General features: G+C 41.5%; 2 protein-coding genes across 4 annotated transcripts in view; both read left to right on the top strand.

The window, feature by feature from the left end:
* Window positions 1-7472, top strand: part of VIPAS39 (VPS33B interacting protein, apical-basolateral polarity regulator, spe-39 homolog) — a 54608-nt gene extending 47136 nt beyond the window's left edge. The window contains exons 21-23 of one of the 3 annotated variants that reach the window (XR_010405280.1): window positions 41-226; window positions 5944-6140; window positions 7390-7472. The gene's annotated coding sequence lies outside the window, so the exon portion shown is untranslated. Of the gene's footprint in view, window positions 1-40; window positions 1230-5943; window positions 6141-7389 lie in introns of those variants that run through there. The other 2 variants (XR_010405281.1, XR_010405279.1) reach the window with 2 other exon arrangements.
* On the top strand, window positions 109-21235 carry NOXRED1 (NADP dependent oxidoreductase domain containing 1). Its single transcript, XM_045901315.3, has 7 exons — window positions 109-226; window positions 4098-4269; window positions 5944-6140; window positions 8208-8388; window positions 9008-9159; window positions 10013-10235; window positions 20423-21235. The coding sequence occupies exons 1-7, from the start codon at window positions 157-159 to the stop codon at window positions 20598-20600; spliced, it is 1173 nt and encodes a 390-aa protein (XP_045757271.2). The 5' UTR covers window positions 109-156; the 3' UTR covers window positions 20601-21235.
* The last annotated feature ends 1177 nt before the right edge of the window (window positions 21236-22412 follow it).

Below are 22412 nucleotides of genomic sequence, written 5' to 3'. Positions count from 1 at the left end.
AAGGCATGTGGTTCTCAACTGGGGACAATTTTTCCCTCAGGAGACCCGTGTCAAAATCTGGAGATGCTTTGTTGCTACAAGTGGGCGCTACTGGCGTCTAGTGCGTAGAAGCAAGAACGCTGCGAAACGTCCTACAACGTAGGACAGCCGCCCAGAATGTCAGTAATGCGAACCTGCTTTAAGGTTATCAGACTCCGGCTCTTGCTCCTTCACTTTGCAATTCCAGGTAATTTCATAGTTCCTTTTCTAATCATCCCTCTTGCTACTGAAGAAACAGGAGTTTAATTTGCTAAATTGTGCTGAAGTTATTGCCTGATCGTCCAACGAACCATGGTGGCTTTATTACTTAGTATACCCGGATTCATTTAGAGAAACAGAATCATTAGTATGTAGTCTGTCTATATGTAGGATTCATTACAGGGATTGGACTTTACTCCAGTATGGCTTTGGTTAAACAGTCTCTGGAAGGTTGTCTTCATACCTGGTGGTAGAGCTGGATGTCCACAGGGCAGGCAGTGGGGAAGGGAAGGTGGATAAAATGTGAGGGAAAGCAAGGACAAGATGGAGCCCGTGAGGATGGACAGGAACCCGTGTCAATTCTCACTGCCTCTAATGTTGAGGAAGTGGGTGTCCTGCAGCTGGTGGCCTTTGTCGCACAGCTGAACACAAACCTGGCTCAGGAGTGTGAGAAGCTGTAGGAGGATCCAGGGGAAACTGTAGCAATTGTGGGTCCAACTGCTGCCCCCCACCAGCAGGGTTGCTAGCAGACAAAGTACCTGCCCTGACCTTGCAAGCATCAACACAAACTCGCCGTTGCTTCAACTCAGCCTTCCAGATCTTGCACAAAAGTCTCTTGTGGCTAACCAGAAATATTCAGGGAAGGGAATTCTGGGAAATGTAGTTTAGCCTAGCAAACTTGACACATTACAAAGCCACAACCGCTGGATCCATATTTCTGAGAATGTGTTAGCGAAGGATGGGCCTAGAGTCCACAGCTGTACAGGTTCATGGTCATGCTGAGTGGGGAGATCCTGAACTTTCTCCTTCAGAACAATAACATCACATGCAACGTTAGGATTACCTACCTACTCAGTGTTGTGATCAAAGGAAGTATTTTCTCAAACTTGATAAGAGCTTCCATACTCTTCACTTCAAGTGCTAAGATTGGGATTGACATAAGAGCTCTCGAATGATAGTCTACTAATCTTTGAGAAAGCAGGAAAGAATATCCAGTGGGGAAAAAGAAAGTCTCTTTAATAAATGGTATTGGGAAAACCGGACAGTGACATGGAGAAGAATGAAACTGGACCACTTTCTTACACAATACACAAAAACAAACTTGAAATGGATGAAAGACCTAAATGTAAGACAGGAAACCATCAAAATCCTAGAGGAGAAAACAGGCAGCAACCTCTTTGACCTTGGCCGCAGCAACTTCTTACTTAACGTACCCCGTACCTCCAGAGGCAAGGGAAACAAAAGCAAAAGTGAACTATAGGGAGCTCATCAAGATAATAAGCTTCTGCATAGCAAAGGAAACAACAAAATCAAAAGGCAACCAATGGAATGGGAGAAGATATTTGCAAATGATATATTGGATAAAGGGTTAGTATCCTAAATCTATGAAGAACTTATCAAACTCAACACCCAAAAAACAAATAATCCAGTTAAGAAATGGGCAGAAGACATGAATAGACACTTTTCCAAAGAAGACATCTGGATGGCTAACGGATGCATGAAAAGGTGCTCAACGTCACTCATCATCAGGGAAATACAAATCAAACCACAATGAGATACCACTTCAAGCCTGTCAGAATGGCTAAAATTAACAACTGAGGAAATAACAGGTGTTGGTAAGGCTGTGAAGAAAGGGGAACCTTTGTGCACTGTCGGTGGGAATGCAAACTGGTACAGCCACTCTGGAAAACAGTATGGAGGTTCCTCAAAAAGTTAAAAATAAGACTACCCTATGGCCCAGCAATTGCACTACTAGGTATTTATCCAAAGGATACAAAATACAAAAATGCTGATTCAAAGGGGGCACATGCACCCCAATGTTTATAGCAGCATTATCAACAATAGCGTAATTATGGAAAGAGCCCAAATGTCCATCAACTGATGGAATAGAAAAAGAAGATGGGTATATATGTATTTGTATTTACCCATTTGTATGGGTATAGATATACCCATCTTTGTATGTGTGTGTGTACACATATACAGTGTGTGTATATATACACTAAATTACTCTTATTTTCTTTTTTAAGATTTTATTTATTTATTTGACAGAGAGAGCGAGAGCAGTAACACAAGCAGGGGGAGTGGGCGAGGGAGAAGCAGGCTTCCCGCCGAGCAGGGAGCCCGATGCAGGGCTCAATCCCAGGACCCTGGGATCATGACCCGACCCGAAGGCAGGTGCTTAATGGGTATAGGGTTTCCTTTCATCGGGAAATGTTTTGGAACTAGAGGTAGTGGGTATGAGTGTATTGTGAATGTACTGGATTGTTCACTTCTAAGTGGCTATCTATGTTATGTGAGTTTCACCTCAATTTTTTTTTTTTAATTTAGAAAGTGGATTAGAGTGGTGCCTCGCTGGCTTAGTCTGTAGAAGGTGTGACTCTTGATCTCGGGGTCGTGAGTTCGAGCCCCACATGGAATGTAGAGATTACTTTCAAAAAAGTGGATTAGAGATTTGAGCTAGTTTTGATTTCTGATCTCAGTTTTGCCATTGCTGTAATAAAATAGAGTTCTGAATATCACTGATTTCTTTCCCTGGCTTTATTGAAGTATAATTGTATAAAATAAAAAATAAAATAAAAATTGTATATATTTAAGGCATACAACATGATGATTTGATATATGTTGTGAAATGATTACCACAGTTCAGTTAATTAACACATCTGTCATCTCATATAATTACCTTTTATGTATGTGGTGAGTACATTTAAGATCTACTCTTAGCAAATTTCAAGTATAATTAACTATAGTCATTATGGTGTACATTAGATCCCCAGAACTTACTCATCTTATTCATCGGTATCTTGAATACAAAAGAAGGAGTTTGAAAAATAACTCCTTGACTAGTGCTGAGATCTGTATGATATTACAGTCTGGGAAAAATCTAGAAGTCTAGAACCTTCTGTTAGGAAAAGGAGGATCCCATACCTCCCTGTTTCTAGTGCTCCTAGAAGTAGTGGAAAGGGGCGCGTGGGTGGCTCAGTTGGTTGAGTGTCTGACTGTTGATTTTGGCTCAGGTCATGATCTCAGGGTCGTGAGATCAAGCCCTGTGTTGGGCTCCGCACTCAGCAGGGAATCTGCTTGAGACTCTCCCCCTCTCCCTCTGATCCTCCCCCCTCAAATAAATCCTCGGTGAAAATAAAAAAACTAGTGGAAAGAATTCCTGTCCTCATGAGGCGGGTCTGAAAACTTCTTTGTGGGGCTGGCCCCTTTAAGGCTCAGAGAATGAAGTAATCTGGTAGCTAAGGAGTCATAATGACAACTTTCTTGGGTAATTCTCCCTGGAAATGTATTCTTACTCTCCAGGACCAGAAGTACTGAGGAGTAGTGCCACCTTCTCCTCACTTTGGTTGGTGAGAGATATATGTACACGGGCTTATGTATCTCTGGCTTCATTTTCTAAAATCCAAATGTCCTTGCCCTAGGCAGGGGACCATGTTAGTTATTTTGGGCTCTTTCCTATCCTTTGAGGAACACAGAGTTTAGTGAAAAGAATTCCTCTGAAGTGTGGTGTACATGGCCAGTCCTATTTCTAAGGCCTAGGAGGGAGTGGAAGGGAGAAGGTCCTGGCTCATGAGCATCTGCGAAACCCACTGCTAATGTAAATGCATCTCTTGAAAAAAGTGCATGTAGCCTATGTGGAGGAGCGTTACTTTGGATTTTTGTTCAGGTTTTTTGTGAATCCAGGTATTCCTGATCCGTGGGCAGTCAGTGCATAGGAATCCTCCAGGACTCACACTGCAAGTATAGAATATGGGAGGAGAGAGGTGCTGAAGCCCACCATCACAACCGCCTGTGACTTGGGCACACATTCCCTGTCTTCCAAGACAGGGAGCCAAACTGATTGGCATCTGTCACTGCAGGAGATGGTGGCTTGGAAATGGACATGCTAGGGGACCTTGAATCCCTGCAGTTTGAGTATGGGATTCAAGAGGAAGATCGCAGCTGGCTGTATTTGCAGGGCCGTTCTCGAGGGCTGATGATCAAGGCCTGTGCCCATGCAACCTTCTTCTGCAGGCTACTCTGTAATTTGAGGTAAGCTAGGTCTCCAAGGTAGGCCAGATGGAGAAGAATCTCACTGTGGAGTATCCAAATGACTTAAACTTTTTATATTGGAGGATACCTTTGGCAGGGGGAGTGTCTTCCTACCTTTTCCAACCCACAGTCAGTCACTGTGGTCTGAAGGCACTGGGAAATGCATACCAGAGTCCGTTGGCTGTGGTTACATAACAAAGCACAGCTTGTGGTGATTTCCTTTTGGTGGATTGATTAAATGATCATTCATTCACCCATTCAGTCACTCACTGGAACCACCAGCTTGTCTTCCACAGCTACCAATGACTAGCTATCCTGTGGCTGTTGGCTGAAAATGAGGTTGGTTCTTCCTTTCTGGGCTAAGCTAATAATGGAATCCTCCTGAAACTCGGGGGGTCCTTTTGGTCAGGTGACTTGCGTGAAACCCAAGGATACTGATTTGCAAAGAAGCTCAGTCTAGTCCTGACCTCTGGTGTCTTTGTACAATATGGCTTTGGACACTTAAACAGGTAGTGTGTGAGAGCCAGGTACCTAAGCCCAGGCTCCTGGATTCTATAAGCTACTCCTGGAACATTGGTAGTGCCCCCCGCCCCCAGACTACTTTTTTCTGAAATTAGATCAACTGCTGGATGGTGAGACCAGATCTGAATTGAACATGTTACAGATATAGCAGATACACAAAGAGGCAGGCTGCTTTATGAGTCTGCTGATTGGTTGACTGATAAGAGTACATAAACCTTCTGGTTGCATCCCAGATGAGTGGTGAGAAACCAAAATGTGAAATTTCTGGGAGGCATTTTATATTTGGGAGGATCAGGCACAGAGTAAATGCTTTCCTTTCAACCCAGAGAGAAGCCTTAAATAGAATGTGGCTTGTGATGTTTATATGGAAACTCCAGAGCTTAAGTCTAATTTTAACAGAAATAGAGAACAAATATAAGATTGTCATATAACAACAGAAAACAACGCCTCAGGTATTCAGAGGTCAGACTTTGTTCACCTTGGGCCAAGGAAACACATCCAGAACCAACAGTTAAGTGAGCCTCTGGAAAGAGTGGCCTCAATCCTTTGATCCTCAATTTCTCAGGTTTGTTTTCCCCTATATACCACTTATTTTTATAAATCATATGTTTGAAAAAAGCTAAGTTACCTGGTTACCCAGATGTATGCAAAACTAAAATAGCAAAGCAGAAAGAGTAGGTATGTGGTAGGAGAGGGATGGCTTATGATGATGGCAATGAAAACGGACAACTGTCTACACAGGAAGCAATGAAGGAACTGGCCGACAGTGTTCCAGGATGCTGCATAAAGAGCAGTTCACAATGATAGTTCTGAGTCAAACAGTTAAATATTCAGACCTTGTGTTTAAGAAGGCAGGGAAATTCATGGTACATGTAACAACAACAAAATATGTTCATTTAAAAATGTTTTAAACAAGTTTCGGTCCCTTGAAGTGGGATGCTTTACTTTGTGGAAAATTTGCTCAGGGGGAACATTTCATTCCCCAGCAATGCTGGGTAAGTGGCACCTAATTGGAATGCCTTATCTCTGGAGTACTTCAGGGGCCACCAGGCAGCCGCATGAGGAAGCTAGAGCAGAGAACATCGGAGGTTGACAAGAAGAGCTACAGGGTTCATGTGTATTTATTTATGTGTCTGTGTGTTCATTCTCCAGAGAATCATTCCATGAGAAGCAGACTTCCAGCTGTCCCTTGACTGGATTGCTTACTGGCATTCCCGATGATGATGAGTTAAAGGTGGGCATCATTGGAGGTGGCCACCTTGGGAAGCAGCTGGCTCGTGTACTGCTTCAGCTTGTCCCCATCCCTGCTGAGAACCTGAGGATCTCCACTCGGAGGCCAGAGGCCCTGGGTGAGGAACAGTGTGTGGCCGAGAGGGACTTGGGTGTTGACGAGGCCATTTTGAAAGCGTCCCTTGAATAAGGAATCCCTGCACGCAGCATACTTAGTTCTCTGCTTGCTAGCCCTGAAGGAAGCTAGAAAGAGGTTTATGTGTGTGTTTAAAGATTTATTTATTTATTTATTTATTTATTTATTTGTGTATTTATTTGAGAGAGATCACGTGTGTGCGAGCTGGGGAGAGGCAGAGGGCAAGGGAGAGAGAGAGAATCTCAGGCAGACTTCCCGCTGAGCACGGAGCCTGAAGCAGGGCTCCATCTCCTAATCCGGAGATCATGACCTGAGCCGAAATCAAGAGTCAAGACGCTCAACCTACTGAGCCACCCAGGTGCCCCTTAATCACCATTTTAATATAACTTTTAAATTTTTCTTGTTTTAATATATTCTTTACTGATCACTAGAAGAACTGAATATGTTTTATAGCTTTATTACTAGTTCCTTTTTTTGAGTTCTTTTTGTCCAGTTTTTCAGTTGGAGTGCCTGACTGAATTTTTCTTATTAATTTGCAAGCATTCTTTCTATATTAAACTTAAAAAAAAATCTTACCATGTGGGGCACCTGGGTGGCTTAGTCGTTAGGCGTCTGCCTTTGGCTCAGGTCATGGTCCCAGGGTCATGGGATTGAGCCCCTCATCGGGCTCCCTGCTCCACAGGAAGCCTGCTTCTCCCTCTCCCACTCCCCGTGCTTGTGTTCCCTCTCTCACTGTGTCTCTCTCTGTCAAATAAATAAATAAAATCTTAAAAAAAAAAAATCTTACCATGTAAAACAAATTTCTCTGCTTTCATCAATAGGACTAGTATATATGTTTCAATAAGGTGCATATATTCTTTGGAAAGCACTGTATTTATTAATAATAAAATTACAGTTTTAGAACATCCCTGCATGTTGTGTAAGGAAGAAAGAATTCAAAATGCTTAGCATCAGATTTTTTTTTTTTTTTTAAGATTTTGTTTATTTATTTGACAGACAGAGAGAGAAGAGAGCATGAGCTGGGGTGGGGGAGGGAGAGGGAGAAGCAGATTGCCTAGTCAGCAGGGAGCCCAAAGCAGGGATCATGACCAGAGCCAAAGGCAGAGGCTTAACTGACTGAGCACCTAGGCGTCCCTTAGCATCAGATTCTGTACACTTTTGAGAACAACCTGTGAAAGAAGTATGGACGTGCATGTTTTCTAAACTTCCTCTTTGTCCCATCCATCTTCCAGGTTTATGAGTGCCCAGATAACATCAGCGTCAAATGTTATCATATACCCTTGGTGGTTAAAATAAGAACTCACTTCTCCAATGTCTGTAATATTCTGTTTTCCAACAACCCTTAAAACATACTACCTTATGTGAGTTTACATTTTTACTTTTGAAATCCATATCAAATAAGTACAAATGATTAACTGCCGGTGACTGAATGCAAATACATGAGTCATCACATTTCTCTCAATGTTTAAAACTATCTTGTTAAAACAACAGTAAGTTGCATATACTTTACTGAAACTGTAAGTATATTTTTCCAAACTCCTCCCAGCCTCTGCCCTATGTTCTTCCACTCTCTTAGCCTTTCCCACCAGCTCAAGCCAAATGATTTCTCAAAACCTCAGTTTCCTCATCTATAATATAGGAATAATACTAGTCTCAGGAGGTCCTGTGGGGACTGACTTAGATAATGTATGTAGAGTACTTTGTACGCTACCTGGCACATGATGAATCGTCATTAAATTAGAGCAAGGAGGCTTCTTCCAGATTTTTTTCTTCCTAACCAACCAACCAACCAACCTGAAAAATTCTAGCATTTGGTCTAAAAGTAAGAGAGGATGAATTAAATCTCCAGCACGGCTGCAGTGACACTAGCTTTTTTGATGATGGGGTTGGGGCATGGCCCATGTCTTTTAGAAGACGTGTGGAGGGGGTCTCTCTGATTCACAGGGAGAGAGGACTTGAGAAAAAGTCATTGTCATCCTCTCCCCACAGCTGATGTTTAGGTCAAACTCCTTTGTGATGTGATCTGTCTTTCTTCCTTTATCCCTCCCAGATGAGTTCCAGAAACTGGGAATCCAGTGTTTTTACCATAACCCTTATCTGGTGGACTGGGCCAACGTGCTGTTCCTCTGCTGCCTGCCCTCTCAGCTGCCTAATATCTGCCTAGAAATTCAAACCCGCCTAGAGAAAGGTTGCATCGTGTACAGCTTCGTGGCTGCCGTCCCAATAGCCAGGTAGCCTGTTAGGGTGAGCGGGAAGCTGGCAGAACTGCTCTATCTGCTCCTATCTGGCTCCTCCCCCCACCTCCACCCCAGCCCCCTGCTTCCCCCTTGGGGTAGGTCATTCCCAGTAATAAGAAGAGCAGCTTCATCTGCAACACCCAGCTAGCCTTTCTAATTGTGTCTTCCCCACTTCTCCATAAACAGCCCTTGTGGGTGGACTGTTTCCTTTGGTGGGCAAATGGTTAGAACTGCAATGGAGCATTGCTTCCCACCGCTTGAACCTGACTCGTGTTCCCCTTGTGCATCAGTGGGAAGGGAAACTGTCAGTCAACACCATGAAAAGTGATTGACAGCATGTGTCAAATATTATTTTTGTACCCCTGCTGTCTAGCCTAGTGCCTGGCAAGAGACCACATTCACTAAGCGTCAGGTAGACTGCTGAACAATCCAGCGGATAAGTAGTGCCCCAGTGCTGCCTGCACCCTGGTTGCCTCTGAGCGGCGCTGTGCAGGGCAGGAAGTCGGGGGTGGGGGTGGGGGTGGGGGTTGGATGCGATCCAACACAGTGGGTCATGGGTTGGTTTATGGGAGTACTGACTCTGCACTCCCTGTCTTGGGGGCTTTCCTTTCAGGTTGAAACTCCTACTGAACCACACCAATATCTTGCGGCCTCAGTATCAGTGTGTTGAAGATTTTGTCAACATCTGGGGGGCCAACAAGGACATCACAGCTGCCCTCCAAGATCCTGTGATTCTTCAGGCTACCTGCCCCTACAGTCCTGCTGGTAATGGCTTGCCATGTTTTTGGCACTCTTTTGAAAGTTACTTCCCTCTTGGCCTGGTGCTATTTTATAATCCCTGTGTGTGTGTGTGTGTGTGTGTGTGTGTTGTGTCTTGGGTATGTGTGTAGGGGGCGTACAGGCTAGACACACTCTCAGCTATTTAGGTTTTTTGTTTTGTTTTTAAAGATCTTATTTATTTATTTAAGAGAGAGAGCGCACACACAAGCAGGGGGAGCAGCAGAGGGAGAGGGAGAAGCAGGCTCCCTACCCAGCAGGGAACCAGAGTGGGTGTTTGATCCCAGGACCCCGGGATCATGACCTGAGCCAAAGGCAGACACTCAACCAACTGAGTCACCCAGGCACCCCTAGCTATTTAGGTTTTGAATGGGAGCAGTTTTGGTGGCAAAAAGCCAGCCTTCTTTAGGGAAAGCAGAGAAGTCTGAGCACTCAGACCTGTTAAGGCTGAACTAGAAACAGCCAGAGGTAAGAGCCTATTTAAACAGGAGGATGTGATATCTCGCACTACATGGCGTTTCCCTGCTCTAATCTTATATTTTTCCCTAGTCTCTTCTCCTTATTGGAAGGATCATTCTAGAGATTTCTAGGATGCTTTTGCCATTAGCAATGTCTACATTAGTCATACCTGTCCTTCTAGGGTAGGGTAACACACAATTTGTTATAAAGGGCACAATTAGGGCTCTTGGCTTACGAAGAGGAGTGTTTGTTTATCTTCAGGTTCTTACGACCAACCTATCTTGGAAAAAAGGTGGCTGTTCACTGTCTGGGGTTTGTCCTATATTCTAGGCAAACCCTTTTGGTGGTGCTAACTGGTATTTCCCTCCCCATTAATGTGTAGGGGGAATAATCCTCAATATCAAGTGGTTGGAGGGAGTGTTATACGCGGTCCTAAACATCTGCACCGCAAGGGACATGCCTCACTTACAAGCGCTGCAGCTTCTGAATGAACTGTTACTCTCTGTGCACTTTGAAGACTGTGAGAAAGATGGAGCATCTTGCCCCAAATTTCAGTTACATGATTTTGTCAGCCAAATCTATAGCAAGAACCTATCTCAGCAAAGGTAAGGCATCAGACAGCTGGCTATTCTAATTTCTCCCACACTGTTGTTTTAGCAGGTGCTTTTTCTCTCTTTTTTTCCTTTCATGTAATCTTAAAATTTTATAAAAATAATACATTCTTGGGTTTTTTTTTTAAAGATTTTATTTATTTCTTTGACAGAGAGAGACATAGCGAGAGAGGGAACACAAGCAGGGAGAGCAGGAGAGCGAGAAGCAGGCTTCCCGCGAAGTAGGGAGCCTTGACGCAGGGCTTGATCCCAGGACCCTGGGATCATGACCTGAGCCGAAGGCAGACGCCTAATGACTGAACCACCCAGGTGCCCTACATTCTTGGTTTTTTAAAAAGATTTTATTGATTTGAGGGAGAAAGAGAGCGAGAGGGGGAGAGAGAGAGAGAGTGCGCATGAGCAGCGGGGAGGGCAGAGGGAGAGGGAGAAGCAGGCTCCCCGCAGAGCAGGGAACCCGATGTGGGGCTCATCCTAGGACCCTGAGATCATGACCTGAGCCAAAGGCAGTTGCTTAACCAACTGAGCCACCCAGGTGCCCCCAAAATAACACATTCTTGTAAAAAATCCAACTAGTGGAAAAGTGAAAGCCCTCCTTTGTCCCCCAAACACCATTTCATATGGTTTTTATATTTTATCTTTTTATCTATGCATTTGCAAACATATATTTATATAGTTATGGTATGTAATGTGTATGCATATCTATACCTATACATTTTAGAAACATGCAGACTATGTATACTGATTTTTCACTTACTATGTTATAGACACCGTTCTAAGTCAGTACATTCATATCTACTTCATTTATGAGCAACTGCATAGGTATCTGTTGGATACATTCATTATTTCATTAAATTTATCCATCTTATTTCTTCTTGATGGTGATGTAGTTCTCCCATGCCCCAAATTCTGAATACGGGGCTGCAACCGAACATTCTCGTACTTACTTTGCACACCTGTACCGATATTTCTGTCGGATGAACATCTAGAAGAATATTCTAGAAGAATATTTCTGGGTCAGGGGTTATATATATTTTATGTTTGATAGGTATCCCCAAATTGCTTATTGAAAACGTGGTGCTCATTTACATTTCCACCAGTAGTGCATGAGCGCATCATTTCTCTATAGCTTGATTACTTGTTTTTTTTTTTTTTTTTTTAAATATAGCTTGATTACTTGATCAATCTTTTTAACCTTTGGTGATCTAATAGGGACAAATTGTTGCCCTTGTTACCATGTTACCGGTGATTTCCATGCCACAAAATTCACTGGACACATTTTATTTTATTTTATTCTATTTATTTTAAGATTTTATTTTATTTTATTTTGAGAGAGCGCGCACCAGTGAGGGAAGGAGCAGAGGGACAGGGACAGAGAGAATCCCAAGCAGACTCCCCGCTGAGTGCGGAGCCCGATGTGGGGCTCAATCTCAGGACCCTGGGATCGTGACCTGAGCTGAAATCAAGAGTTGGACATTCAACTGACAGAGCCCCCCAGGTGCCCCCACCGGATACTTTTTAATCCTTTTCTTCCTTGGCTATTGAACATTCCATCCTTCTTGAAGCAATCTCTTCTCTTGACTTTCCTGATACTCTCACATTCTCCTCATTTTATTCCTGTCTCTCTAGCCGCTCCTTTGCCAGCAGCTTTTCTTTGCCTCATCCGATGTCTGGGAGTTTTCAGGGCTCTGTCCTAGGCCTTCTTTGCTTGCCGCCCTACACTGTGCTCACGGCTGTGCTTTTCCACTTCGGGGACTTCGGTTGCTATCATTACACCAACAGTGCATGACTCTGTATCTCTAGTCCAGATGTCAGCTTGAAACCCAGGGAAGTTGTGGTCACCATCTCCCCTCAAACTCAACCAGTCCAGAAGCATACCTGCTCTCCTACCTGCTCTGCTGGTGTTTCTGACCTAATTACATGCTCTTCTGCCAAGTTGTCAAGCCAGAACTAGGGAAGTAATCCTTGATTCTCTCTTACCTTTTGTATTCTAATTAATCACCAATGGCCTTTGAAGCACTTGCTGTTTGGGGATTTTCCTTCCCCCTTAGCCTGCGATTCCTTTCTCTCTCGAATGTTGGATCTCTTTTTCCTGGCTCCCTCTTCCTCTGGCATGGTTTTTTCTTTCATACTGGTGGATCATATCCTCCTCCGGTAGCTTCCTTAGGAAAGGATGCGTAGGAAGTAACTTAAAGAGACTATGTCTGAAAATGTTTTTATTTTAACCTAATATTTTATTGAGAACACAGCCAGGTATAGAATTCTAGGTTAGAAGTGATTTTCCCTCAGAATTTTAAAGGCATTGCTTCATTGTCTTACAGACAGAGTTGCTATTGAGAGGTACAGTGCCATTCTAACTCTTGAATTCATCCTTTGAAATCTGTTTCTTTTTTTTTTTTTTTTAAGATTTTATTTATTTATTTGACAGAGAGAGACACAGCGAAAGAGGGAACACAAGCAGGGGGGAGTGGGAGAGGGAGAAGCAGGCCCCCCTGCGGAGCAGGGAGCCCAATGCGGGGCTTGATCCCAGGACCCTGGGATCATGACCCGAGCCGAAGGCAGATGCTTAACACCTGAGCCACACAGGCACCCCTGAAATCTGTTTCTTTTCTCTCTGGAAGCTTATAGGATCGTTTGACCTTAGTCAAAATTTTATGATGTGTCATGATGTGTATCTATTTTATTTTATTTTATATTATTTTACTTATTTTTCATGTGGGTCTGTTTTAACTCACTGTGTTGGGCACAGGGTGAGCCTTTCCTCCCCCCCCCCGCCCTTAATTTAAAAAATTGTGTGAAATATAACACATACACAGAAAAGTACATATCCCATTATTATAAATATCCAGTTTAATAAACTATTGTAAAGGAAATACCCATGTAACTGATATCCATAAAAGAAACAGAACATTCAGTAGTCCTTTTTAATCTGAATGTCAAGTTCTCCAATTTTCTCCAATTATGTCTTTGATAATTTTGTCTCCTTGCCTGTTTTCTTTCTTCTTTTTCTAAATATTTTATTAGTCCAGTGTTGGACCTCCTGGACTGGTACTCTGATTTTCTTTATCTTTCCTACTTTTTAAAAAAAGGTTTTATTTATTTGAGAGAGAGAGCACAAGCGATGGGGAGGGGCAAAGGGAGAGGGAGAAGCAAACTCCCCACTGAGCAGGGAGCCAACACAGGGCTCAATCCCACAATCCCAAGACTATGACCCAAGCTGAAACCAAGAGTCAGATGCCCAACTGACTGAGCCACCCAGGTGCCCCTATTTTGAATATTTTCTTTTCAAAGATTTTATTTATTTATTTGAGAGAGAGCAAAAGTGTGAGAGGTCACAGTGGAAGAGGGAGAAACCAACTTGCCGCTGAGCGCCAGATTCCGGGCTCTAGGACCCTGAGATCATGACCTGAGCCGAAGGCAGACGCTTAAGTCTTTACTGGACTGAGCCACCCAGGGGCCCCTATTTTGAATATTTTCAAAGATTTTTTAAGAATCTCCAAATATTCCTTTTTTATGTAGCATCCTGTTGTCATTTCATTATGCAATACCATCTCTTATCCCTTTGAGAATGTAAATGAGAGAATTTTTTTTCTTCTTTGAGAAGTCTGTTTCCTTCAGGTTGTTTTCTGGTCATTTGTTTTGGTCTCTATCATTCATTTGAGAAGCTTTATTCAAGTATATGGAGAATTTTGCTCATATTTAAGATCCCAGTACTAGAAAGTTGCTTGGAAACTCTGCAGTTAAATGTTCTCTGCCTGAGGTATACCCCCTTTTGGAAACTCTGTTTGCGCTACTGTGGTCTTCACTACAGAGTGATTTGATTGGCTGTTTCCTTGGAAAACCTTGAATACTGATATCTTTAAGTCTTTGGGACACAACTTGGGGAAAGAAAGCTGTGTATGTATGTAAGAAGAGGGGTGGGTCTTATCACTAGGGTTTTTTGTTTTGTTTTGTTTTGTTTTTTACTTTCTTCCCCCTCTATTCAGCAAATCCTTTCCTTCAACAGTGCCTATTCCCCTGTCCAGAGACCCCCTATTTAACCCTTCCAGAGAATAAATAAATGGGGAGGAGGAGGGACAGTCTCCTGACTGTACAGCATTGGGTAGGGTGCTGTGAGGGTCTCTCTCCCTTTTAAGATTTTCAACCCATGATCCTATTTTTAGTCCCATCACGCTTCCACTTCCTGATGTGCTTCCTGAGTCTTTTGCAGGTTCTATGATGTAAATGGACTGTGTCTTGGTTTTCCCTATTGCTGACTTCAGATTCAGCTCAGTGTTATCATTTGTCCATATTTTTTCCAGCTTCCAACTTGTTGCTCATGTGTTCTCTCTTATTCTCATTTTAAATTATTTGCCTATTTTTCTTCTGGATTGTTTGCTTTTATTTATTGTTTTATAAAAGGTTTTTAGGGGCACCTGGGTGGCTCAGTCGTTAAGCATCTGCCTTCGGCTCAGGTCCTGATCCCGGGGTTCTGGGATCGAGCCCCACATCAGGCTCCCCGCTCCGTGGGGAAGCCTGCTTCTCCCTCTCCCACTCCCCCTGCTTGTGTTCCCTCTCTCACTGTGTCTCTTTCTGTCAAATAAATAAAATCTTAAAAAAAAAAAAAAAAAGTTTTTAGTATGAATATGTTATGTATATTGGAAATAATGTTTATTTCTCTTTTTGATAACTTTTGCTGTTCAGGGATTCTAATTTTTGTAGTCAAAATTGTCAAATTACTTCTCTATGGCTTTAGGGTTTCAAGTCATACTTATTAAGAACCTCTTCATCTGGGGTGCCTGGGTGGCACCTGGGATCTAGCCCCGCATCGAGCCCTGCATCGAGCCCTGCATCGAGCCCTGCATCGGGCTCCAGGAAGCCTGCTTCTCCCTCTCCTACTCCCCCTGCTTGTGTTCCCTCTCTCGCTGTGTCTCTCTCTGTCAAATAAATAAAAATAAGATTTAAAAAAAAAAAAAAAGAACCTCTTCATCTTAAGATATTCTGTATTTTCTTCTAGTAATTTATTTTTTAAATATTGAAATCTTTAATCAGTTTGGGATTTTTAATTGTTTTTTATTTAATTAAATTTAATTAAAAATTTAAATTTTTAATTTTAAAAGATATAATTTAATTATATCTTCTATTCATTTTGGAAAGCCAGTTGTCCTAACATTATTTATAGAGTAGCCATTTCTTTTCCTACCAATTTGAAATAAGATTTTTATCATTTGCTAAACTGCAAGATATTCATGGGTATATTTTTGGACTGTATTCTGAACTGTGGACCTATTTTTCTATTCCCATACTATGATTAATTACTATAATGTGTATCTATATTTTGGTATCTGGTAGACCAAGTCCTCTTTAATATTATTTTCCAAATCTTAATCATTCTTACACATTTATTCTTCATGTGAATTTTTTAAAAAAGATTTTATTTATTTATTTGAGAAACAGAGCATGGGGGGGAGGGGCAGAGGGAGAGGGACAAGCAGACTCCCCACTGAGCATGGAGCCTGACTCGGGGCTGGATCCCAGGACCCCAAGATCATGACCTGAGCCGAACTGACTGAGTCACCCAGCTGCCCCCTTCATGTGAATTTTTAAAAATGACCTGAAAAATTAGAAAAGTAACAAGTGTTTGTAGTAAATAGGGTATCAACTAAAATGTACCAAACAGAAAGTGAAGGTACTGCCCTCAAATCCCCTTCTCCAGAGGTAACTACTATTAATATATGCTGTGACAAATGAACTTGAAAATAGGCTATTTTTTTTTTTAGGCTATGTTTTTAATGTTATATCACTGAGTAGGATGTTTGCTCTTGGCTTCTGGCGCTATTTATCAAGTTGAAAATGAAGAAGGAGTGATAGAATATCATCATTTTGTGACCTCTAATGCAATAATGAATCTAGGCAACATTAGGTGAAAAGTTGAATAGATCAGACTGAATCTATTAATCAGTCTTAACACTGAAGAAGGAGAGACAATGTGTTTCTGGATAAAAACAGACACAAATTAAAAAAAATAGAAACAGATGAGATATTCCTATAAAAAAAAAAGTCAAACCTGAATTTGATCAAATCTATAGATATAAATTCAAGAGACAGGAAAGTGTTAAATGGCCATGAGATATAATCAGCAAAATCCAGAATATGGGAAAGTTTAGAGGATAAACAACGCAATTTCTTCAACAAATAAACTGCAAGAGAAAAAAAAAGAGGAAGGGGAATTTACAGATTAAAAAAAAGACTTAAGGGGAGCCTGGGTGGTTCAGTCTTTAAGCGTCTGCCTTCGGCTCAGGTCATGATCCCAGGGTCCTGGGATTGAGCCCCACATTGGGCTCCCTGCTTGGTAGGAAGCCTGCTTCTCCCTCTCCCACTCCCCCTGCTTGTGTTCCCTCTCTCGCTGTGTCTCTCTCTGTCAAATAAATAAATAAAATCTTAAAAAAAAAAAAAAAAAAGACTTAAAAGTCACATTAACCAGGTGCCTGGGTGGCTCAGTTGGTTAAGCGTCTGCCTTTCGCTCAGGTCATGGTCTCAGGGTCCTTGGATCTAGCCCCGCATTGGGCTTCCTGCTCAGCAGAGAGTCTGCTTCTTCCTCTGCCTCTCCCCCCACTCCCCCACTTGTGTATGCATGCTCTCTCACTGCAGTTATATGGAATCAGAATCTGCATTTTTACAAAAGCCCAAGTGATAACCACATTAAAGTTGGAAAAGTGCTGTTCTACATTCTTTTTCATCAGATCATTTGTTAGAGTGAGAGGCATGACATATTAGTATTTCCACTCTGATTGTAGTTTCTCACATTCTCTTTATATTTTTATTAATCTTTGCAAAGTTTGAAGCCATATCATCAGCCCCATCCCCACTCTTTTAAAAAAACAACTTTTAAAAAAAGATTTATTTATTGCGGTGCCTGGGTAGTTCAGCCAGTTAAGCCTCTGCCTTCAGATCCCAGGGTCCTGGGATTGAGCCCTGCATTGGGTTCCCTGCTCAGCAGGGAGTCTGCTTCTCCCTCTCTCTCTGCTGTTCCTCCTGCTTGTGCTCTCTGGCTCTCTCTGTCAAACAAACAAACAAACAAATAAAATCTTTAAAAAATAAATAAGTAAAAGATTTATTCATTTATTTTAGAGAGCAGGGGAAGGGGCAGAGGGAGAGGGAGAGAGAGAATCCTCATGCAGACTCTGCACTGAATGCAGAGCCCGACTCAGGGCTCCATCCCCGGACCCAGAAATCATGACCTGAGCAGAAAGCAAGAGTCGGCTGCTCAACTGACTGAGCCATCCAGGCACTCCCCAAAAAACTTTTATTTTGAGATAATTGTAGATTCATATGCAGTTTTTTTTTATTAGTTTAAGAGGTAGAATTTAGTGATTCATCAGTTGCATATAACACCCAGTGCTCATTACATCAAGTGCCCTCCTTAATGCCCATCACCTAATTATCCCTTCCCCCCACCCACCACCCCTCCAGCAATCCTGTTTGTTTCCTAGAGTTTATTGTCTCTTATGGTTTGCCTCCCTCTCAATTTTCATCTTATTTTATTTTTCGCTTTCCCTATATTCATTTGTTTTGTTTCTTAAATTCCACATATGAGTGAAATCATTCACATGCAGTTTTTAAAAATAATACAAAGAAATTCCATGTACCCATTTATCTACTTTCCCCCAATGGTACAAATTTTAGTACAAATATCTCTACATGGATATGATAAAACTATAATAGAATACTACAACCAGGATAATGCCACTGATATAGTCAAGATCTAGAACGGATCTATCACTGAGTGATCCTTCATATTGGCCATCTCCTCAACTTGGCAATTGTTAATCTGTTTTCCATTTCCATATTTTGTCATTTCCAGAATGTTATATAAATGGAATTACAGAGTATGTAACCTTTTGGGATTAGCTTTTTTCATTCAGCATAATTTTCTGGAGATTCATCCAAGTTGCTGTGTATATTAATAGTTTATCCCTTCTTATTGCTGAGTAGTATTTGTAGCATGGATGTACCATACTTTAATTATTCATCTGTTGAAGGACTCCTGAGTGGTTTCCAGTTTTTGGCTGTTTTTTGTTTTTGTTTTTCAGTTTTTGGTTATTATGAACAGGGTGCTATGAACATTCATGTACAGGTTTTTTGTGAACATAAATTTTCATTTCTCTGGGACAAATGCTCATGATTATAATTCCTAGGTCATTTGGTAGTTGTATGCTTTTTGTTTTGTTTTGTTTTTTTAAGACATTGACAAAGTGTTTTTCAGAGTGGTTGTACTGTTATACATTATCACTAGCAATGTATAATCCAGTTTCTTTGCATCCTCACCAGCATTTGGTGTTGTAATTAATTTTTATCTTACCATTACATCTGTAGATCAATTTGTGGAGAATTGACATCGTTATTATGTTGAGTTTTCCCATCCATGAACACAGTATGTCTCTCCATTTATTTAGATCTTCTTTATTTCATCAGCATTTTGTAGTTTTCAGTATATAAGTCTTTTTTTGTGTGTGGTAAAGGTTCATTTATTTATTTGAGAAAGAGAGCATGAGCATGAGCTGGAGGGGTAAGGGGAAGGGAGAGAGAATCTCAAGCAGACTCTGTCTTGAGCACAGAGCTGGATGCCAGGCTCAATATCACGACCCCCAGGTCATGACCTGAGCCAAAACCAAGAGTTGGCCACTTAACCAACTGTGCCACCCAGGTGCCCCAGTATGCAAGTCTTATACATGTTTTGTTAGATTTATATCCAAGTATTCCTTTTGTATGTGTGTGAATGGAATTGCATTTTTAATTTTAGTGCCCAAGAGTTCATTGCCTATACATATATATTGGTTTTTGTATTGTTTCCTGTGACTTTGCTGAACTCATTTATTAGTTCTGGGACATTCTTTTTGTAGATTCCTTGGGATTTTCTTTATAAACAATCATGTCATTTATAAATAGGGACAGATTCATTTTGTCTTTCCAATCTGTATGCTTTTATTCCCCTTTCTTGCATTATTGCATTGTCTACAACTTCCAGGACTATGTTAAATAAGGAAGGTGAGAACAGATATCCTTGCTTGTACTCTGATCTTTTTAACACTGTAACAATCCTATGTCTTAATACTTTTTAACTTGAATCGACTTGAGTAATACTTAACATTGCTCTGTTTTTATTTGCATATTAACTTCTACTTCTTGCCCTATACAACTGAAGAGGATATCTTAAAAGAAATGAGATCTTTCCTATTTTTTCTTAAGTTTTATTTATTTGACAGAGAGAGAGAGAGAGAGAGAGAGCAGGAACACAAGCAGGGGGAGTGGGAAAGGGAGAAGCAGGCTTCCCACTGAGCAGGGAGCTCAATGTGGGGCTCAATCCCAGGGTTCTGGGATCATGACCTGAGCCAAAGGCAGAAGCTTAATGACTGAGCCACCCAGGAGCCCCAGATCTTTTTTTTTTTTTTAAAGATTTATTTATTTTAGAGAGAGAGCACGCACTGGGGGAGGGGCAGAGGGAGAGGAAGAAAATCCCAATCAGACTCCCCACTGGGCATGGAGCCCGATATAGGGCTCAATCTCATGACCCTGAGATCACAACCTGAGCGGAAACCGAGAGTCAGACACTTAACTGACTGCGCCACTCAGGCTTTCCAGATCTTTTCTATTCCTAATGTCCATGATCCTCTTATGTATGCTATTTTCTTTCTTTTTTTTTTTAAAGAGAGAGAGTCTGCACACAAGCAGGGGGGAGGGGCAGAGGGAGAGAAAGAATCTTAAGCGGGCTCCACACCCAGCACAGTGCCCGACACAGGGCTTGAGCTCATGACCCTTAGATCATGACCTGAGCCGAAATCAAGAGTCCATTGCTTAACCTGCTGAGCCATCCAGGTGCCCCTTATGTATTCTATTTCTAAATTCAAGGGAAATATACTGAAAACGATGTCAATGTCATTATTATAATCATTCTTTAATTATGAATTCCCTCCCAAATGCACTTAGAAAAATGCACATTTGTGCAAAACGCATCACAAGTACAATTAAATCTGCATAGTGAATAGTTGTAGCTGAATGTTGATGAATTTTAATTAGTTTGATATAGAAAATACCCTTATTTCCAAGTGTTGGAAAACTTTCTTTAAAGGAAATGTTTAACAGCCAAATCAGATGTATTAAACAGACATAAAAAAGTAACAGAATTTTTTTTTCCCCCACCCCAGGCCTTTCCCCTGGTTTGATCTGACTGCTGTGCAACTCAAGAAAACACCCTTTAGTCAGCATCTCTCAGCCAGTACTGCTCTCCAGGACCACCTTACCTATCGATACTGTGATTCATTTGGTATCTCCCTACCCCAAGAACAGCAGCCAGGGGTTTCCACAGGCTCTGCCTCTCAATAAGAGAAGAGACCTCAGGAATCCGGATTTTTTTCCCTCCACAATGCTTGTACCCTGATTATCACAATTGACACTGGGTATCATGTGAGTGTACTGTGTTTGCCACATGTTTGGGCATTAAGGAATTAGAAAATTGTACTAATGTCTTTAACATATAGAATAAAACAAGAGGTCTTTTACATCAGTGTATTTGGGTATGTCTGGCTTTTTGGAAATAGCCAAATGAAACTGTATAACCTGACACACTTAAGTAAGCTGCTTCCCGAGGAAAGCCATGTTAATATAAATTATCTTTCTTCTAAAAGCTAAATTCAAGAAGTTATGTCATTATTAGACAGTACATACTGCAGCTTGTTTTCCTATAGCAGTGTGTAGCTGACAAATGATACAGCTTGATTTTCCTACCATTTTGGATAAAGAAATAAAATGTAAACAATTAATTATGACTCATTTCATGTTTATTTCAGCTATATATGATTGTCCTGGAACTATCTTATTTAAAGCTGTTCCCATTTAAACCATTTTTATTTTTATTTTAAATAGGTAAAAAAGTATTTCTTGACAAAGAAAAAAATAGCTCATCTCAAATTGTTGGACACTTGGAGAGTCAGGATCCTTTCTTCTGAGGTCTCTTTAGGCAATTTACATAGAAATGCTTCCCAGTGGTACCCAGCTGCCCCTCACCCATTTAAACCATTTTATTTTATTTTATTTTAAGATTTTAGTTATTTGACAGAGAGAGACACAGCGAGAGAGGGAACACAAGCAGGAGGAGTGGGAGAGGGAGAAGCAGACTTCCCGCGGAGCAGGGAGCCCGATGCGGGGCTCGATCCCAGGACCCTGGGATCATGACCTGAGCCGAAGGCAGATGCTTAACGACTGAGCCACCCAGGCGCCCCCATTTAAACCATTTTAAACCATAAAACCATTTTTACAAATAGCTGGCATCTATATTAAATGGCTACAAATAATTTTGCAAAATATGGATCTTCCTACACTGCAAAGTTATTTCCTTTATGTTTTGCAAATACTTTATGTCAGTGATATAGAGTAGGAAACAACAGAAGGGAAGAGACCATCAGGTTGAGGAGGAGGACACTGACTATGCTCTGTCATTGCACTAAATGTTTGCTAAATGCGAAGTGCTTTTGAACAAAACCATTCACTATACATGTAAACCACCATGGTGTTAGGTTAATCATTTACATTTTTCTTTTTTGCATAATTGTGAGCCAGGCAAACTCAATGGTATGGTGTAGAATGGTCTGAGATGAAATTTCATTGGTCCAATTTGGGAAAAAAGTAGGTTCATCATCAGATACTAACATTTGGTATGAATGCTAATTTGAGGTACTGTTCCTTTTCTCAGAAAAAAAAAAAGAATTGGGATTCCTTTGACTATTCATTTGGTGTAGGGAACTGGGCAGGGTACATCATTGTCCTTCTGGATTATGGTAGTCCTTTAGTGGCTCTTAGGGTTAAGAAGTGAGGCTGGGAAGAGAAAGAGCAGTTAAGTCTATAAAACTAGAGAGGAACTGGAGTCATTCAAGCAAGAAGTATTTTGTCATTTCTTGTGAGTAGTCCAGTCATGGGTAGACTCTACCCTAAATTTCTTTCTTTCTTCCTTCTTTCCTCCCTCTCTCACTCCCTTCCTCCCTTCCCTTGTAAACCCTCCTCCCAATGTGGGGCTCAAACTCACAACCCCAAGATCAAGAGCGCATTCTCTACTGACAGAGCCAGCCAGGCACCCCCTGAATTTCATTTTATAAAGGTCTGGAAGGTACCACATAAAAGAGTCATGTAAACAAACCCCAG

The sequence above is a fragment of the Mirounga angustirostris genome, unplaced genomic scaffold, assembly GCF_029215605.1.
Source record: "Mirounga angustirostris isolate CCGP_5_RB_7025 unplaced genomic scaffold, mMirAng1.0.hap1 SCAF_9, whole genome shotgun sequence".
NCBI classification, from domain to species: Eukaryota; Metazoa; Chordata; class Mammalia; order Carnivora; family Phocidae; genus Mirounga; species Mirounga angustirostris.
The sequence above is the reverse complement of the archived record's forward strand: the minus strand, read 5'-3'. Positions and strand labels throughout refer to the sequence as shown.